Source organism: Nelumbo nucifera, chromosome 2 (assembly GCF_055504915.1).
Source record: "Nelumbo nucifera cultivar China Antique chromosome 2, China Antique-T2T, whole genome shotgun sequence".
Classification (NCBI taxonomy): Eukaryota; Viridiplantae; Streptophyta; class Magnoliopsida; order Proteales; family Nelumbonaceae; genus Nelumbo; species Nelumbo nucifera.
The window spans coordinates 32,233,999-32,255,224 of record NC_142650.1 but is presented as its reverse complement, the minus strand read 5'-3'; the positions used below and the strand labels follow the sequence as shown (position 1 = coordinate 32,255,224).

The 21,226-nt window shown below is 40.4% G+C and overlaps 1 protein-coding gene across 2 annotated transcripts in view; it reads left to right on the top strand.

The window, feature by feature from the left end:
• Window positions 1-1,843: 1,843 nt before the first annotated feature.
• LOC104603308 (formin-like protein 18) overlaps window positions 1,844-21,226 on the top strand; it is a 160,926-nt gene continuing 141,543 nt past the window's right edge. For both annotated transcript variants that reach the window (XR_736198.3, XM_010267305.3), the window contains exons 1-3: window positions 1,844-2,431; window positions 4,818-5,518; window positions 20,920-21,141. Coding sequence is in view for 1 of the 2 variants with exons in the window: in XM_010267305.3 (XP_010265607.1) it covers window positions 2,359-2,431; window positions 4,818-5,518; window positions 20,920-21,141 (996 nt within the window). In the remaining variant the exon portion in view is untranslated. The remainder of the gene's footprint in view (window positions 2,432-4,817; window positions 5,519-20,919; window positions 21,142-21,226) is intronic.

The following is a 21,226-nucleotide window of genomic DNA, read 5'->3' as shown; positions in this document are numbered from 1 at the left end:
TTATTACAATAAATAATTGATATATTTATTTTACATAATTAAGTAAGTTATTATCCATAGATTTCTATTTATTTATTTTAGTAAATTAGCCAATTAATTAATAATTTATTTTACTAACAAATTATTTCTCTTTCTCTCCGAGCCTAATAATGTAGGGCTATCAATAGGTTAGGTCTGTGTTAGGCAGGGGCAAAGCTAGGATTTTTTTATGAGGGAGGCAAATCTAAGTGGAGTTGGGGGGGGGGGTAATTTAGTGCTATCAATAGGTTAGGTCATGGTTGGGTAGGCGTAGAGCTAGGAATTTTTTATGAGGGGTGCCAAAATCTAAGTGGATAATATGGATGGCCATTGGGGGGCAAACATTGGGATGGGGAATGGGAAAATATACATGAAGAGTGGGGATTTGTTGGGCCATAGGGGGGCCATGGCTCCTTGGTGTCCTTGCCTCGAGGTTGGGATTAAATCTATTCATAGGCCATGCTAGGCTTTGCCTTTATATCAATGGAACATATTTAGGCCCAAGCCTAAGCATGACCGGACCATTGGGCCTAGATCTTGAGCCTAAACTCGACCCCCATATAAAGCCCCCAGCCAGGAAATTGAGAAAAAAGGATTTGTATTATTTATTTAACAACAAAATTGATTTCTTGATTTATTGTTTTATTTTATTAAATTAAATATATTATTATCCATAAATTTCTACTTATTTTAAGTAAATCTTTTTTCCTAAAAAATATTAATTAAAAAATTTACCCTTTACAAATTCATTTTTTCCTATACAATAATTTAGCTTTTGCAAGCAACATAGGGGCCCCTCCGCTAGTTTACCATATTAAACAAAAATATGTTCAATGAATAAAAAACATTATTATTGGTAATAAAAATGATTAAAAATATAAAAAAGAAAAAAAGAATTAATGTCTAAATTATAATGACAAATAAAATGGTTCTATATTATATTTTTTAAAGCTATTTTGCATCAAAATAATCTTAAAGCTATAAATATTAGAGAGCCTTATTAATTAAAATCTAGCAGCGTGAATTTGACCATGTCAACGTTTCTGAAAACCATGCGACCAAAAAACCATTTTTTACTTTGCCTCCGGTTCTGATGGTCCGACCATCCGGTTTGATCCCAATGCGAGAACATTACACGAGAAAGGTTAATAAATAACATTCCACGGTTTTAAAATAATTGTCACAGTCACTCGTCACCGGTTAAGCAGCCCCAATTAATTGTTCAACCCATATAAATCATAAAAACCCAATACCGGTTCACCAGGTCGACCGCCCGGTCTGACCCAGGTCCGACAGCACTCACGCATAGGACACCTAGATACCACCCCACATCGAATTAGCGTTCTCTCAAGTTATCTATCTGCTCAGAAGCTTCCATTTCTAATTAGAACTTGTCCCTCACTGTGGAGGTTTGTGGGCTGAAAGTGCTACACGAGTCAGGTCGGACCGGTCTGGATTCCTGGACAAGGTCACGTGGGCCTAAGAGCCAAGATGACCATCCCACCAGGTGGAAGAAGATTCCTGGGTCGTTCAGATTACCAGACTACTCAACTGGCAGTTAGGTTTATCTGAGCCCAGTACGGAACGGGGCCCAGTTTGGCCCTCGGGGTTCAGTGTGGGCCGGCCCAGTAGCAACGCTTAGCACGTTGTATCCGGAGGAATCTATATGAAAGGAACCGTACTGGGACACTTTACATAATGACCAAAATAACCTCATTGAATAGGGAGCCTTTTTTTGTCGTCTTTGCCTGAAGCACACGTGCCAAGGGTCCAGCTAAGTAGCAATCTGAGCTTTTGGGGGGAGAGAGATGAACAATCAGACGTCATCTGCATCATCATTCACCATCGTTTCCGAACCAATAGAGACAGAGACAGAGACAGAGACAGAGACAGAAACAGAGTTTGAGCTGAGCCTGATCGTTGTTAGATCCGTTTGACAACCCTAGAAAATTCCAAAATCTCAATCTGTCTGCTGTTTTTTTTGCACAAAATTAATAAAAAAACAGGGGAAATTTGTTTATTCCCACGGAAAACGAAAGTCTGGATAAAAGAACTAAGAAAACAAAGGAAAGGATTTGCAGAGAGACGGAGAGAGAGAGAGAGAGAGAGGGAGAAGTGTATTTGTACAGGAGAAAACTAACACCTTAAAGTTGCAGCAAAATTCATTTTTATATTGGGTTCCTACATTCGCATTCTCGTCCGTGATGATTCATCCAAAATTTTCAGATTGGATCTTGCTATTGGAGCTTCAGGTGTCAATCAGCTGGGCATTGATGTCGCTGGAAATGGAGCTGTTCTAGGGGTCGCTTTGCTTTTGTGGATTTATCGGATCTCCCCAAAATGGCGCTGTTTCGCAAATTCTTCTACCGGAAACCGCCCGACGGACTTCTGGAGATTTCTGAGAGAATTTACGGTATGTTCTATATTAATTCCCGAGTTTTGTGGTTTCGGCTGATGGTTTATGGCCGAGGCTTTTCATTTGGGTGTTTGATTTCAGGTATTTTGTTGAATTTCGTCAACTGCTGTTAATTGTTCATGGGCATTCGAAAGTTTTGCATTTGGGTTGTAGTTTGGAAACTTGGGAGTTTTAATTGTTAATGTTTATGTTTTAAATCCTATTTATTCGAGTTTTTTGATGTGTTCGAAATATCTTGTGCTCTGTTACGTGGTTGTGGGAGGCTTTGTTCAATGCATGGTTTGTTGTATCGATATATTTAAGACTATGAATGCTAAGACGAAAGGACAGAGAATGGGAAAAATAAAAGAACAAGAGAAAAACTTCAACTCTAATTGATAGTTTGACTTAGGCATGATTCACTTTAATAGAGCTTCCGATGAGGTTTTGAAAGTGTAAGGCGACCCCGTAAGGTTGCACTATGTAAATATACCAGCATTTGTCTTCTTTGCATAATCTCTGGAGAAAACAACTGTACCAGCTTCCCTCAGGGAGCATTCCTCGTTAAACGCTAGTACCCATTACTCTGGTTCAACCCTTATATTATATTGCCAAAAGAAACCTCCTATAAATTCTTAACTAATGCATTTTTATATAACATAATAAAATTTATCAACATAAAAGAAAACAAGAACAAAAGAGGAGGTATGCTACTCAATTTTACAATAAAACCATAAGGAATAGAAGCGGTGGGATGGCAGCAAAAAAATCTAACTACTGCCACCCCAACCCTATGCATGAAGCTATATGAGAAATCACCAAACACAATTTACACAAGCCATGTAAAAGGCTGACCTTCGATAGCCATCAGAATCCAAGCACAAAAATAACCAACAGCTAGCCAACCCAACTCCCAACCCCTACTTGTCCCAATTACCACCCAAACATCACCACTTTACCTCTCCACCTTCTTACTTTCTCCTTAGTGGTTCTGACATTCATTCCATCAATATCTTTCTGATTTGAATAGCCCATCTTACTTCTATCACTTTTCCTATGGTCTCCCCCAAATGTCCTATGGTCACTTTTCCTATGATCCCACTCCACTACATCCCATTGCAGATTTGCATCAGTTCTCTTCTCTTCTTATGTGATCTTTCATCCATTACCAAAATCTCCTCCACTAGCAGTGTCTAATCTCTGTACTTGTCTGGATTACAATCCAAAACTAATTCATCTTTAATCAAGTCTAAATCCAAGATCTCAAACTCCAAATTAATTGTGTTGACCAGAAATTCACTTATCTCCTCATTGTTTCTCTGTGTTAGTAGCTGCTCCCTTAAACATCCTTATCATACAAATATCTGTTCAAGTCTCATCCCCCTCCCCCACCTGAAAAAAACCTAAAGGCTGCATTTGGAAACGATGCAAATAGTGTAAATGCAAATGACAGTGCATTTCGGTCCATGTAAATGCAAAGCTGGGTTAGTTTTGCATTGACAAATTTACCTTCTTACCAAACAACTTTTAGTTGTAATGGATGCAAACATGAATCCCAATAAAGTAATATACCTTTTTTTTAACAAAAGCCCACTTTGAATGCAAATTTACTTCTTTATTTGGATGTAAAATTACATCTCACTTTCAATGTAAACATGCCTTGGAAATTGTGTTTTCTGTCATTGTGAATGCATAAATGCATTCTTGCCAAACACTAGCAAAACTGAACCAGAGTGCATATTTACACTGAACCGGCATTTACACTCTATTTGCACCGTTTCCAAACACAGCCAAAAGAAAGGAAACCAAACCAGCATGGAAACCTGTTATATGATCTTCCTTAATGAAATAACATTTTAAAATGTTTGAGCCTCTACTATAAATCTAAACAAAGTTTTGGTACTTTGGTTTCATTCTCTTTGACCATTCTTAGTACAGCTCCTAGTTGTATTCTATTATTTTATAATAGTTAGGATGGGGCCTGGTCATCATTGTCATATAGGGAAAATTATGATACAGGAAAGACATGGTATAGAAAGAGGTTTGACCAATCAAAGCACTCCCATGAATTGTGATGAATACCACATCATTGGTCACCTCTTTTATGATACCGTTGTTTGGATGTAAATTTTTCTGGTATCATAGTCAAACCCTGTCATATATATAGTATACATGTAGTGATTGGTTCATCTTCCCTCCATTTTAGTTGAATTCTTATTTTGGTCAAAATTTGGTGACATTAACATTCATTTTTTTTGGATTTAGAGGAACATGAATGTCACATATATACATGTAAATTACTTGAAGGCATAGCTGATAAATCCTTAATTAGTTTGTTTGTTTGAATTTCATTTCCAAAAGTATTCATTTATATTGGCCCTTACAATTTTCTATGTGCATATAGTTTTTGATTATTGCTTTTCTACGGACGTCTTGGAAGAAGGTGACTATGAAGTCTACTTGCGAGGCATAGTAGGTCAAATTCGTGACCACTTCCCTGATGCTCAGTTCATGGTTTTCAACTTTCGAGAAGGAGAGGGCCAAAGCCAGATTGCTGATATCTTACTTGAGTACGATATGACTGTAGGGGAGTATCCTCGGCACTATGAAGGTTGCCCATTACTCACAATGGAACTGATCCACCATTTTCTGAGGTCAAGTGAAAGCTGGCTGTCACTTGGGCAGAAGAATGTGCTTTTAATGCATTGTGAACGAGGTGGGTGGCCAGTTTTGGCTTTCATGTTGGCTGCGCTGTTGATTTATAGGAAGCATTATACAGGAGAGCAGAAGACCTTGGACATGATATATAAGCAAGCCCCTCGTGAACTTTTGCAGTTACTGTCACCACTGAATCCAGTGCCTTCTCAACTTAGATATCTACAGTATGTATCAAGAAGGAATGTTGGCTCAGAATGGCCTCCACTGGATAGGGCACTTACTTTGGATTGTGTCATGCTTCGAGTTATTCCTAATTTTGATGGAGAGGGAGGTTGCAGGCCAATATTTAGAATATATGGACAGGATCCTTTCATGGTTACTGATCAGAATCCCAAAGTCCTGTTCTCTACACCAAAGAAGAGCAAAGCTGTACGGCTTTATAAGCAGGTAGTTTGAAATTCTCTTTCTTTACTTTCTTTTGTACATATATTTTTCTTTTTGTAACCTTATTCTTCTTCCTGAGTAAACATGCTCTCTCTAAAATGTGTCTATACTTCCGTTCCGTTTATTAATAACATTGATTGTTACTTATCAAAAAAAAAAAAAAAAGAAAAGAGGGTGGGCCTTGGCGCAATGGTTAGGTTGCTCCATTGCGACCTGAGTGACCAGGGTTCAAATCTTGGAAACAGACTCTCTGTGTGTACTGGGGGTAAGGCTGAATATGGCACACTAGTGTTGAATATGAAGGTTTATATAGAGATAAAAACAGAAGTCAATGACAAAAAGAAAGATGCCTTGTTTTGTACTGGCATATTGCACAAATAAATAATACAAAAATAACAAATAAATGCATATAGATGTACATAAAAATAACTTGTATTGTATTGTTCATGCTTTGTTCTTACCCACTTGATTGTCTACCCCATAGTTGATAATCAATTTCTTCTAAGGCACATGCATCACATAGATGGTCACACTTCACTAATGCATACAAGTGCAAGAAATAAAATAGGAATACCTTGCTCTTAAAACACTATTGGTTCATATATCTGAACTAAATAGTTAGATTTATATGTTATTGTTCTTTTAGTTCTTAGAGGAAAAAAAACCCTACTCTGATAGGATCCAAACCCATATCTAATATATCAAACAAGTGACATAAAATCTTAATATACATATTGCTTAAAGCTTAGGCCTCAAAACGCCTCGAGGCTTACATGCCACCCCTATGATACTCAATCACCTTGCCTTTGCCTTTAGAGGTTGATTGACATTTCATTAGAGAAAGAATTGCCAGTGGAGAGATTTGTTTACCTTTTGTGAGGTCTGAAGATCAATCGGCTGATTGTCTTACTAAAGGTGTCTCCAAATCAGAGCTTGACAACAATTTAAACAAGCTGGGCATGACAAATATCTATGCTCAGCTTGAGGGGGAGTGTTGAGAGTGTAAGGGCATTTATTTCCTTTCATGTCTTTTGTATTTGGGCGCCTACTCAAGGATCCATTTCTAATTTTCTTCAATATGTTAAGTAAAACATTTCAGGGTGTGAACAGTAACACACCTGAGACTCTCGACAAAAACCTTCTTGAATACTTTAACTCTCATTAATTCATCTGTAAAAATACTGTTAAAAGTATCCAATGTCTTCACCCAATGGACTATTTTGACGGTGATGGCTTCAATAATAGCATCCTTGCTTCTTTCTTTATCAAGAAAAATTCTTTGGTTCCTCTCCTTCCAGATTGTCTAGTAAACTGCTGCCCTTGTACACTTCCATAATATTCTTCCCTTCTTCTTTGGCTAGAGCTAACAAAGGTAGAGACCAACAAACTTTGTACATTTGATCCAAACAAAGAAAGAAACCAATCCCAATTGAAGAAGAAAAAGGGCAGGAGATTAATAAGTGATAGAAATTCTCACCGTTGATCATGTAGAGAGAGCAACAATGAGGTGAAAGGCACTAATTAGGTCTTTTTCTTTGCAGTAATTTACAAGTATTAATTCTCTCTAGAAGCACTTCCTAGCAAAAACCACCCACCCTATGGGGAATAGGTTTACTCCAGACCTCCTTGATTGGAAAAGACAACCTTTGATTGTCATGCAGCTGAATAAGTGATGAGAAAAAGGAAGCACGGTGAAGGAACCAGAGGGAGACAAGGTCCATATCCTCCTATCCCTTTTTGCAGTATCCAAACACATCCCTTCAAGGTTTTGAAGCAAGCTCATGACACTTGAATTAGAAGGAACCATAAAAGAAGAAATGGGTTCCTCCCTATGATTGGAGATGGCATAGAGAGAGGGAAATTGTGTCTTCAATGATAAATTGCTCACCCAAACATGATCCCAAAACTTAACAAGAGTTCTAGACCCGGAACTATATTTGATAAAAGGTAAGAAAGAAGGAAGAACTGAAGAATATCACAAATGGACTTCCAAGGAAAAGCTCTTGTCTCCTTAGCTGAAGTTCTAGTGTCCCACCCTTCAATTGCAAGCTCATGAATGCTAATGATCACCTTTGCCCACAACTTATCTTTGTCAAGAGGTAATCTCAACAACCATGTTCCTAGCAATGCAATGTTCCTTTTCTGTATATTACCAAGACCTAATCCTCGAGATTTTTTACTTCTACAGACCACTTCCCAGCTAACTTTATGATCCTTCTTCTCCTCCTCCCTTGGATCCCATAAAAATCCCCTTATCAAGTCCTTTCCAAGTTAGATGCCCCCTTTCCCATGGATAACAGAGAGAGTACCATCAACCACTTTCACGTTATCCTGTCCAGAGGCAAGATGATATGATGAGAAAGATAGGAGTCATTAGTTATGTGTTCAGAAGCTTTGGAGTCGATAACCCATGAGTTGGAAGTACAAGACTAGATAGCACTAAGGGCTGATGCAATACCTGTTATGGTAGAGGAAAAGACGAGGAAGAAACAGAGGGCTGTTTTAGTCAAGACATTAGCTTGATTTAGGATGTCTACCTCTTCAGCTGTTAGAAGAAAAACAACCTTTTGAGAAGAAAGGACTGTTTAGAAAGATGCAAAAATCAAAAGAAAGTAGCAGAAATCAGAGTTGGTGACAAGATCTGATACTGGAAAAATGGAGGGGATGGAGTTCGTGCAGGCAGGTCAGTGGAGGAGATCCTTGAAGATAGAAGCAAAAAATCTCCTGTTCGAAGAGATGAGAATCAAGGGGAAGGTAAGCCTGAAGGTAAGGGAAGTGAAAAAGGGTACAATATTGCTGGAAGGATTAGAAGTGATCAAGTGGCTAAGAAAGTTCATAGCTGGAGCCTGTTCAAAAGGTAAGCAGATAAACTGGCAGGTTTTTAGTACATTAGAAGGGAGAAGATATGTTGTTGAATGTAAGAGGAATAGAAAGGGGTTCTTCATAGCTTTGACTGAATTTTTTGGTAAGGGACAGAGGCAACTGGTGTGTCTACCAGCAGGAAAACAGAACCAAGGCTGGGGGGAAGTAGACTGGTTGCTCAAAGAGTTCTTAGCTCAAAGAGTAGCAAATGAGAAAAAAGCCTCCATAAGGGAGGAGAAGGCTTATCTCAGTAACAGCAGGGTACAACAAGGGCCAGTGGTCATGGCAAAAACAAAAGGCCATTGCAGAATGGTGGGAGGTCTAGAGAGAGAGGAGTGGGATAGTAAGTTTGTGATACAAGCCAAGGAAAAGGTTAATGATTGGAGGAGGGTAGCTGACTTACTGGCAACCAGGTTGAAGTTGAAGAGTGTTTTCATAGTAACCCCCTTCGATAACTGTAAAGCCATCCTAGATCCATTAGAGAATGATTTGGAAATATTAGCTATCAATGTTCAGGCTGAGTTCGGATCATTCACAGTCTTCAAATGGAATCCAACATCCAACTCCAAGGACTTTTTTGTTGAAGATGGTGTGGTGGTGCATGTAATAGGCTTGCCATTCCATCTACGGAAACAAGAAATAGCAGAGTCTATAGCTGTGTTGTGTGGAGGAATCTTGAAAGGTGCTTTCTGGGGCGATCTCTATTCAGTAGCAATCCTGCTAAGTGGTGTGAAGCCAGAAGAAATTCCACGAAAGGTAGAGGTACGGATAGAGGGGAGCTTTGTCTCTGTGTGGTTAGCTTCCTCCATTGAAGCAGGGCTGTGGAAGGAGGCTCGGTTGGTAGGAGGGGAGAAGGAGGAAGAAGAAGCACTACGTGGACTTGTGAGATTGGGTAATTCAAATGGCAAGGGATGTTTCACTAAAAAGGGCCAACATATTTTGGGAAGCCAAAAAGCTTTGGGGCAGTTGGAAGGTCAAACCTGGAGAAAGCAAGAAGAGGTTATGACAAATGGCAGATCCTTTGCGCAGGTGGTGTTAGGGGAAAAAGACAAAAAGCTTTTAGTGTCGAAAGGGAGAAGGCTGAACCAGCAATCTCAGACAGGGAAGGTTGCTGGTTCGACCATTAAAACAGGGGGGCGTGACTCTTTAAGTGGTTGCGTGGGACGAAAAGAAGGGCCCAATCGAGTGGATCCCTATTGTGGTGGGCCGGAGAAGGCTTTTCAAGTAAAGGACCTAAAGTTGGGCTCCAATAGTCTTGAGCCCAAGGCCCATTATAAGACAGATGGGCCGAGGGACATGTTAAGTAAGCACGTGACTGGGAGGAGGGATGAGCTGATAGACGAGAGAAAGCGTCTATCTTCTTCAACCCCGAACCCTTCCTCTCGATCGAACAGTTCAGGCGCAAAAAAGTCTCAAGACTCGCAGTCTCGAGGCTCTCTACAGTGGGTCCCATCCAACCTGGCGAACCGTCTCTCACCAGATAGGCACAACCCGAGATACATGAAGCCTAGTGATGAGAACAGAACAGGGTTTGAAGATTGGTTGAGTGAACAAAACAACAATGACGATTCTGATAGAGACGAAATGCTAAGTCTGGGAAGTTTGTCTCCGAAAAGCAACAATGATCTTCTTGAAACAGAAAGTTTGCATACATAGTTGTTTTTAGAGGAAGAGACCGAAGAGGCAGGTGGCGGGAAGACTAGGAATGGTGAAGAAATTGGTTCTGAAGCTGTGAAAACTCCTCCTCCCTTCGTCGAGGGAGATGACCCTGAGTCTAATGAATTACAGGATGTTGGTGGAGAGGGACAATATTCGGCCGTGAGGATGGATGCGGGTATTCCAGTGTCGGAAACACAGAGAAAGGTTTTCCAAGTGGGTAGGTCGTCAGGAAGTGACTCTTTCACCATGTCTACTTCCCAACCTTGTCCAAAAAGGGGAAAGGCTTTAAAACCATGTGCCGCCTGTCAACAAGTCATTTTCAGTGATTCTAGTCCTACCCCCGTTTTATCAGGTATGGGTGTCAATTCTGTTTTAGGTACTGACTTGTTTGCTATGCCTGTAACAGATATCCCAACTTCCCATCTAGGAGTTTCTGATGCAAGAGAGAGGGTGATAGTGGAAGGAGGAGAGAGGGTGTTGGAAGGAAGTAGTAAGGGGGAGGCGGATAGAATTTGGGAGTTGATCTGTACAATGATGGAGGAACAAAATAAAAAGGAAGGACTCGTAGAAAGATGCAGTAGCAAAAATAAGTGTGAGAAGGGTAAAATTCTTTCTCAAACATTGGCTGGAAAGGATGGAGAAATTGGGAAGGGGGGGAAAAGAGGAACAAATAAGAAAAAAAGATCTGAAGTGGAAAGGCTAATCTCAGACATTGAGGGGGATTTAGAATTCAGTGGTAGAGGGGATAGGAGGAAGGGCCTAAAATGAGGAGAATATGGCCTCTTATTGGGTTCCTTTGTTTATTTTGTATCGATGAAAATTATTAGCTGGAATGTAAGAGGGTTAGGGAGTGCAAGGAAGAGAAGGGCGATCAAAGACCTACTCCGAAGGGAAAAACCTGATTTTGTGTTGTTACAAGAATCCAAACTGATGGAATTAGATGGGAGATGGGTGAGGAGTTTTTAGAGGTCTAGAGGTTTAGGTTGGAGCTCGTCTCCTTCTTGGGGAGCCTCGGGGGGATTGTAACACTATGGAGGGAGGATGTGGTGGAAGTAGTGGAAGAATTGATAGGCAGATTCTCAGTTTCCATTAAGTGCAAGAATGTAGAAAATGGGTGTGTATGGGTCTTAACCAATGTTTATGGCCCTAATTCCTATAGAGAGAGGAATGAGATGTGGGAGGAATTATATGCAATCAAGGGGCTATGGGATGGTCCTTGGTGCCTGGGCGGGGATTTTAACATCATTAGATTCTCTGATGAAACCAGTAATCCCCAACAGGTAATCTCAACAAGCATGAGGAAATTTAATGGTTTTATTGAAGATTGTGAACTAAAGGAAATACCTCTGCTGCAAGCCAGTTACACTTGGTCCAACCTTCAGGAAACTCCGTTGTGCTCGAAGTTGGATAGATTCCTTTTTAACCTTGCCTGGGGGAATAGTTTGGAAAACTTGGTTGCTAGGGCATTACCTAGGGTCACCTCCGATCACTGTCCTATCGAAATAGGAACTAAGTCTTTTCCTATAGGACCCAAACCTTTTAGATTCGAAAATATGTGGCTTACCCATCCAGATTTTGTGAAAAAAGTGAAGGAGTGGTGGGGTGAGGAGGAGAGGGGGGTAAGATGGAAGGGGATTAAGTTCCACAAGAAATTAAAAAGGTTGAGAGCCAAAATAAAAGAGTGGAATAGAGATCAGTTTGGTAGAATTGAGGAGCAAAAATTGGGCTTAATCTCTCAAATAGAGAATTTGGATGTAAAGGAATCTCACAATGGGCTGACCGAGGAGGACAGAGTGTTAAGGAGACAATTAAAAAAGGAGTTGGAAGAAGTGTTATTGAGAGAACAAATCAATTGGAGACAAAAATCTAGACACAAGTGGATTAGGGAAGGCGATGGGAACACTAGATTCTTCCATGATTTGGCAAATGGGAGACGAAGAAAGAATTTTGTGACCAAGCTAGAGATAGGAGAGGAGGTGATTACCAACCAGGATGACATAGCCAGAAAATTTGTGGACCACTTCAAATCGATTTATAGAAGGCCTTTGAGTGAGAGAACAGTCATGAAAAGGGTGGATTGGCCAAGAATTAATGAAGGAGTGGCAAGGTGGCTGGAAAGGGATTTCGAGGAAGAAGAGATTAAGAAAGTTGTCTTTCTAATGGATAGATCCAAGGCTCCAGGTCCAGATGGCTTTACAATGGGTTTTTATCAAGACTGTTGGGAGGTGTTGAAAGAGGATCTAGCTGAAGTCTTTAAGGAATTTGCAGACAATCACACTATAAGCCTTGGAATTAATGTCACCTTTTTGGCCTTGATACCTAAGAAGAATGATGCCAACCACCCAAAAGATTATAGGCCTATTAGTCTGGTGACAAGCATCTATAAAATTCTGGCTAAAGTGCTCTCATTGAGGATCAAAACAGTCCTCCCTACCATCATTAGTGAAACTCAGGGGGCTTTCATTCAAGGGCGACAAATAACAGATCAGATCTTAATTGCGAATGAATGTGTGGAGGAAATGAAAAGGTCTAGTAGGAAAGGATTCATTTGTAAATTGGATCTTGAAAAGGCCTATGATTTGGTGGATTGGGAGTTTCTATTAGAGGTTATGCGAAATGGTGGATTTGGGGACAAGTGGTGTAGTTGGATCTTTGGGTGTATCAGTACTTGTCACTACTCTATTCTGGTAAATGGTATGGTGAGGGACTTTTTTCCAGCTTGCAGGGGTGTCAGGCAAGGGGATCCACTTTCACCATTCCTTTTTACCTTAGTAGCTGATGTGATTAGTAGGATCATTACTAAGGCTGACAGTGAAGATGCCATTAGGGGTTGGAGAATAGGGAGACACCAAGTCCCTGTCACCCACCTTCAGTTTGCAGACGACCTAATGATTTTTTGTGAAGGAGGTTTTAGTGAAAAGGTAGCAAACCTAAAGGAGCTAATAAAAGGATTTGAAAGTGTCTCTAATTTGAGAATAAATCTGGAAAAGAGTTGCGTAGCAGGTATAAATTTGGAGGTAGGGGAGGTCGAGGCTATTGCGGAGTGTCTTGAGTGTTCCACCTCTGATTGGCCTTTGTCATATTTAGGGGCAAATCCTAGGGAGAGTAGATTTTGGACCCCAGTGTTAGAAAAATTTGAGAAGAGATTAGTCTCATGGAAGAGGAACTATATCTCTTTAGGAGGAAGAATTACCCTAATAAGAGCTACCTTGGCTAACTTACCTACCTATTATTTGTCTATCTTTAGGATACCAGTTAGGGAAGCTAGGAAGCTGGAGAAGTTGATGAAAGACTTCTTATGGGAGCCGGGACAAGAGAAAAAGGATCACTTGGTTAATTGGGAAATTGTGTGCAGAAGTAAAGAAGAGGGGGGTTTGGGAATTGGGAGGGTAACTAGAAAGAATCAAGCTCTGTTAGGGAAATGGTTGTGGAGATGGCCTTTGGAAAGAGAGAGATTGTGGCATGAGGTGGTGGGAAGCATTCATGGGAGGTCAGAGAATGGATGGGATGCTGGTGTATCGAGGCAAGCTAACCTAGCAGCACCTTGGAAGGCTATTCACAACACCCTTCCTCAATTCCTCAATTTTATCAGTTATGAAGTTTGTTCTGGCAACTCTATCCTTTTTTGGGAGGATATTTGGGTAGGAGACTCACCGTTAAAGGATTTGTTCCCTTCGCTTTTTTCTATTTCTTTGTTCAAAAAAGAGGTGGTCTCAAAATTTGTCTCACCCTTGGGAACACCCTTAGATCCTACTTGGGATTTTGGTTTTCGTAGAGGACTTAGGGATGCTGAAATTGAGTCTCTTTCTTTTTTGCTTGGGTGTCTTAATCAGGTTTGTTTGGATCCCTCCAAGCCAGATAAGAGGGTTTGGACTCCTAGACCCAATGGAACCTTCACTTGTGCTTCTTTTTTCAAGTCCATCTCTCAACTTTCTACTCACCAATCCTTTCCGTCAAAAGAAATTTGGTGTAGTGTATCCTCTGTAGAGCTCACGGTGAGGATTGTTACCATCTATTAGTATCTTGTCCCTTTTTTGCAGACCTTTGGGCTTGGCTACTTTCGTTGTTTGGGGGTAGTTGGAGTCTACCAATAGAAGTTCACATGCTCTTCAACCATTCTACCTTTTATTGGCCTACAAAAATAGGGAGAATTATGTGGAGATGTGCTCGTGCTACCTTGACTTGGACTCTGTGGGAAGAAAGGAATCTCAGAATTTTTCAAGATAAGGAAAGGAACAGCCAAGATTTGAAAGATTGTGTGTTAAACAGGGCAATACATTGGCTGAAGACCTTGGAAATCTTTCATCAATTCTCCTTTAATGACATTTGGAGAAATTGGTCAGCAGTAGCAAGGTGTTCATCTTTAAAGGCCAAATCAATTACAAGCTGGTCTCCTCCACCCGAAGGTTCAATTAAGTTGAACTTTGATGGAAGCAGCATGGGTAATCCAGGATTATCCGAAGTGGGGGGTGCTTTGAGAAATGAAAAGGGAGAGATTTTGTTGCTCTACTCAGGTCCTTTGGGAATTGGGAATTCCATCAGGGCAGAACTTTTAGCTGTTGTACAAGGGGTCCAATTTGCAAACCAGTTGGGGGTACAACACCTAATAATCGAGGGGGATTCCAAAGTGGTGGTGGATTGGTTAAAAAATTCTGAAGAGGCTATGTGGCGATACAAGAATGAAATGAAGAAATTTAGTTGGTTGACAAGGAATATGTTGGTCACTGTACAGTGGGTGGGGAGATCAGCAAATACCTTGTCAGATGTGTTAGCTAAGCAAGGGGTAAATAGGGAAGAATTATTTTGGGCTCAGTTGTGATTCTTGTTTTTCTTTCCTAGTTTACTTGTAAGTTTCAAGGAGGGGCTGCAGCTCGCGCCTCTTACTGGGATGATGTATGAACTCACTCTAATTTGCTTCTGAATCAATAAACTTATTATTATTCATCAAAAAAAAGAAATCAGAGTTCAAGAGGAGAGAAGATGAAGAAGAAGGTGGCGGCAACTTGGGTTCAGAGAGAGATTTTCGAACATAATCACTTCTCTTACACCCTTAATTCTATTTTATTAAGTTAAACTTTGGTAATTTACAGAGAAACCCTTAGTTGGGCAGAAAATTAAAAAAGACATAACATAAGAAAGAATAAGCCCAGATTAAGGCCCATTACAACAAAGAATAAACAGCCTATGGGCCATTCGGCCCATCTTCTCTACACTCCCCCTCAAGCTGAGCATATATGTCAATCATGCCAAGCTTGCCAGTATCATGCTGTAGTTTAGCCTTGGGAATGCCCTTGGTGAGGAAATCTGCTAACTGTCCTTCAGAGGTGATGAAAGGTAGACACACTTCTCCAGAAGCCACTCTTTCTTGAATGAAGTGTCTGTCAACTTCAATATGCTTAGTTTTGTCATGTTGCACTGGGTTGTGAGCAATGTTGATGGCGGCCTGATTATCACAGTATAACATCATTGGCTTATCATGCTCAATACCCAGTTCCTCCATCAAGGATTTAAGCCACAATAGTTCAAAAACTCCATGAGCCATGGCTCTGTATTCTGCTTCGGCTGAAGATCGAGCAACAACTGATTGTTTCTTGCTTCTCCAAGAGACAATATTACTTGGCACCAAGCTATAGTACCTAGAGGTAGATCTTCTGTCATCAATTTTTCCTGCCCAGTCAGCATCTGTGTAGGCTTCAAGTTTCATATGGCCATGCTTGGCAAATAGAATTCCCTTTCTAGGGGAGCCCTTCAAATAACACAGAATCCGCTCTGTTGCTGCCATATGAATATCCCTAGGAGCATGCATGAACTGACAACATATGCAATGTCTGGCCGAGTCATGCATAGATAAAGAAGTTTTCCAAGTAGTCTTTGGAAGACTCCCTTATCTTCTAACAATATTCCATCTGAAGCAGAGAGTTTATGGCTCATATCGATAGGAGTAGCAACTGGTCTAGCACCCATCTTCTCTGTTTCAAAGAGCAAATAAAAAACATACTTCCTCTGAGAGATAAGGATCCCATCCTTGGATCTAGCAACTTCTATGCCAAGAAAGTATCTCAATTCCCCTAGATCTTTGATCTCACACTCTATATGAAGAAAATATTTGAGATCATTGATTCTTGAGACATCATTACCAGTCACAACAATATCATCAACATACACAATCAGGTAAACGGCCAAGGATCCTCTCCTCTTCACAAAGAGGGTATGATCAGACTGTGTCTGTACATAGCCAAAACTAACAAGGGTGGCCCTAAACCTTTCAAACCATGCTCTAGGGGACTGTTTGAGTCCATAAAGAGATTTCTTTAGCCTGCAGACCTTTCCTTTCATATCTGTTTCATACATCCCTGGAGGAAGAGACATATAGACCTCCTCATGTAATTCTCCATTCAGAAATGCATTCTTTACATCCAGTTGATAAAGTGGTCAGTCTGAGTGTGCAACCAAAGATAGCAGAACTCTCACAGAAGTCATCTTGGCAACAGGGGCAAATGTTTCCAGATAATCAATCCCATATGTCTGTGTATAGCCTTTTGCAACCAGCCTAGCCTTGTACCTTTCAATGGTGCCATTAGCATGCTATTTGATAGTAAAGACCCACTTACAGCCTATTGGATCCTTCCCTTCAGGCAAATCAACCACTTCCCATAGCATCCCTCCATTTTGGAATATTAAGAGCTTCTGACACAGACCTGGGAATTGGGTTAGAAGCAACAGAAGAAAGGTAGGCAAAATATGAAGGAGAGAGCAAACTATAAGAAAGGTGTTTGGAAATGCAATGTGCAATACACTTCATTTTTCCTTTCCTAATAGCAATGGGGATATCAAGGTCTGGGAAGGATGGCTCCAAAGGGGCTGTAACAGTACCTGTTGTCTCATCTGTAACTGGAAGTGCATGAGGCTCATGTGTTGTAGGGGAAACAACCTGCTCATTTCTGGTTCTTTGCTGTTGATACAACATGGGATTAAAAAGAGGGCGAGGAGGTAAAGGAGGAGGAATAGGAACACTGGAATGAGAGTGAAGTGACTGATCCTCCCTTGATTCATTTGAAGGAGGAAGAGACTCATCAAAAGACTCAATTGGGACAGGAAGAGGAAGAGCAAACACTTGTGACAAATCCTCCCCCTTTGGACAATGTCTCTCCAGAGAAGAACCATAAAAGGAAGAAAGCTCATCAAAGGTCACATCCATTGAGACATACCGAGTGCCAGTCTTTGGATCAAAACAACAGTAACCCTTCTGTGTGGAGGAATAACCAAGGAAGATACACTTGTGGGCTTTTGGTTCAAATTTATGTCTTTGGACACTTGGGATATGTACATAACAGGTGCAGCCAAAGACACGAAGAGGAATAGGAAAAAGATCCTTGTCCGGATGAAGAAGACTGAAGGGAGACTTAAACCCTAAAACCCTGTATGGCATACGGTTTATAAGGTAGGTTGCAGTGAGAACAACATCACCCCAAGACTTTGTAGGGACATGTGAGACAAATAGAATACTTTTTGCAACTTCAACAATATGTCTATTTTTTCTTTTAGCAACTCCATTCTGTTCCAGGGTCCTAACACAGGAGCTTTGATGAATAACCCCTAAATCAGTGAGATAGCAAGTCAAGTTTTTCTTAAAATATTCTTTTGCATTGTCGGATCTGAAAATTTTAATCCTGGTATCAAACTGGGTTAGGACAAATTCATGGAATTGCCTCACAAGACTGGGAACTTCATCACGGGACTTCATAAAAAATATCCAAGTGAACCGAGAAAAGTCATCAATGAACAAGATAAAATATTTGTAGCCACCCATAGAGGGTAAGTGGTAAGGCCCCCACACATCAGAGTGTACAATATTAAAAGGAGAAGATCTTTTATTACTCAAAGGATAATTGTTTCTACAATGTTTTGACAGTTCACAGGACTCACAATGAAGACTGGACAAACTAATTCCCTTAAACAGTTCTGGGAATAAATGACTTAATGCAGAAAAAGAAAGATGACCCAAACGAAAATAACATAACATGACTCGACTGGTGGACTCTGTAGATGTAGACCCAAAAGCAACTTTTCCAGGTTGTTCATGGCACTGTCCAGGAGTATCTAGCAGGTATTTTCCATTCGCCTCACAGCCACTCCCAATCACCTTTTGAGACTCCAGATCCTAAAAAACACAGTAGGAAGGGAAGAAGGTTACACAACAGTTTAATGACTTAGTTAGGCTACTTACAGATAACAAGTTTGTATTTAGTCTAGGTACATGAAGAGCAGAAAGAAGAACCAAGGAGTCTGTAGCCTTGATGGTTCCCTTGCTGGAGATAGGGGCAAGAGAGCCATCGGCTAGGGTGATTTTGTCACGTCCAGGAAGTAAATCATTTGAAACAAACAAAGTAGAAAGGCTGGTCATATGATCAGAAACACCAGAATCAATAGTCCAAGGGATCCTACGATTACTTGAAATGGTTGCATGATTGGAAGAAGCCCGTATACCTGAATGAGAAAATGCAGAAGAGGTTGAATTTTCTGAAGGGTTGGAAGAAGAGGTTACACCCTCTAGGTGACTGATCATCCTCCCAAACTTCTCATATTCTGCCTTCATAGCTGCTAACTGTACACTAGCCGTCATCTCTTCAGTTTGGTATCTGTCACTATCTAAACCAGCAACAACATTAGCACTTCCTGCCCTTTTATTATCAGGCTTCTTCTGAAACCGAAGTGGTAGGAGCTCAGGATGCAATTTCCAACACTTGTCTTTAGTGTGTTTTGGCTTTTTACAGTACTCACAGACAATCTCTTTCCTCCCTGAGCTACTTGGAGTCCCTGCAATCCCCTTGGGTTTCACTCCCATATTAGCAAAGTGATCATTTAGACCAGCCCCTTGAACCTGGACAAGTCTTCTGCTTTCTTCACTACTTACCAAGGCATATGCCTGTGATAGTGAGACACTATCCTTGGATAAAATATTTTGTTTTGTGATATCATACTCTGGATTTAATCCTGTCAAGAACTCAAACACCCTGTTTCTCTCAACCAGTTTTCTGTAGGTCTCAGCATCATTAGTGGTGTCCCAGGTTACAACTTCTATCAAATCTATTTCTTGCCATAAAGATTTCAGTGTTGAGAAGTATACAGCTAATGGTTTCTCCCCCTGTCTCAAATTCTTCACATCACTTCTCAACTTGTAAGCTCTTGCCACATTTAATTTTTGGGAATAGGTTTCAGCAACACTATCCCAAATTTCCTTTGCTGAATTCATCCACAAATAGTGCTGACTAATCTGTGGTTGCATTGAGTTCACAAGCCACCCAATAACAGTATAATTTTCTTGCATTCACTTTTCATATGATGGATCATCTTCCAGAGGAGCCTTTTTGCTTCTGGAGATAAAATCCCACTTGCCTCTTCTACAAATATGAATCTTTACTGATTGTGACCAAGCCAGATAATTAGTTCCGTCCAGCTTGACTGTGGTCACAGCCAGTAGAGAGTCCACAGAGGCTCTCAGAACCTGTCCGGATTCAGCAACATGCTTGTTTTCAAAGTCTGAGGAGTTCATCTTCTTAAACACTTCAAAAAATGATTTCAAACAACTTCGAAAAACACCAAATGAAGACAGAACAAAACTGTGTTGTGAGCCAACCTCTATGCAGCCGTATCAGTAATCTGCGTCACACCCGGAAGCTGGGAGAAACGGAGAAAATTCAGCCGCTCCTTGTAGACTTCACAGAACACCAATCCACTTGATTCGATCTTCAAGAAGGAGAATGAGAAAGCCTTCACTCACTGAGCGCCCAGGTCAAACTCCTTGTGGGGCCCGCAATCAGATTTCTCCAGAAAATTTGGGTTTCGGGCAACACACTTGAATCTGTCAAGGGGGGCGACAAAGCCAGTCCTCTTCTCTCCAGAAACCACTAACAACTAGGCTGAAAAAGGTGTCTTTAACTATTCATACGATTCAGTTCTCCATACACACTGTATTGGGAAAAAAAGGTGAAAAAAAGGGAAAAACGAGCCTGCTCTGATACCAAGAAGAAAAACAGCCTTTTGAGAAGAAAGGACTGTTTAGAAAGATGCAAAAATCAAAAGAAAGTAGCAGAAATCAGAGTTCAAGAGGAGAGAAGATGACGAAGAAGGTGGCGACAACTTGGGTTCAGAGAGAGAGATTTTCGAACATAATCACTTCTCTTACACCCTTAATTCTATTTTATTAAGTTAAACTTTGGTAATTTACAGAGAAGCCCTTAGTTGGGCAGAAAATTAAAAAGACATAACATAAGAAAGAATAAGCCCAGATTAAGGCCCATTACAGCAAAGAATAAACAGCCTATGGGCCATTCGGCCCATCTTCTCTACACTGTTAGAACTAGCTACATGCCCATAGGTCCCTTGCCACTTAGTTGGCTTCTTTTCTTTATTAAGAGCTGCTGGTTTCAAGTGGGGATACAAAATCCAGCAAGTGTCCTGATTGTAATTCAGGTACAATGACAAGGATGCCCTTAGTGGGACAGCTAACTCAAAAAGATAAGAAAAAGGGAACAACACTGGCCCATAACTAAGGCCCACTAACTTAACACACAATTAACAACACAAATAAAATAAAAAGATTAAGGCCCATTTGGCCCATCATTTCTACAGTCCCACTATTTATATCAACTTAATAAAAGAGACTTTACATAAACACCACTGTTTATGATAAAAGATGGACAGGAGTGTCCTCATTATAAAAACTAAAATGTCTAAACTACCCTGCCACCCATATACATTAGATTTCATTCTCTTCAACATAGGGCATGAAATATATTTACAAAGAATAACTTATTTTTATTTATAAATATGCCCATACTTAACTATGTCATCATATAAGATCCCTGAAAACTTTGTTGCAGGCAGACTGTGAATTAGTCAAAATCGACATTCATTGCCATATTCAAGGTGATGTTGTGCTTGAGTGCATCAACTTGGATGATGATCTGGAACGTGAAGAGATGATGTTTCGAGTTATGTTCAACACAGCCTTCATTAGATCTAATATCTTGATGCTTAGTCGTGATGAAATTGACATTTTGTGGAATGGCAAGGATCAGTTTCCCAAGGACTACAGAGCAGAGGTATGCATCTCTCCTGCTTCATTTGAATGGCCTAGTTCATGATAGTGTTTCTCTGATGAGTGCTACATTCTGTTTTGTATGGGTG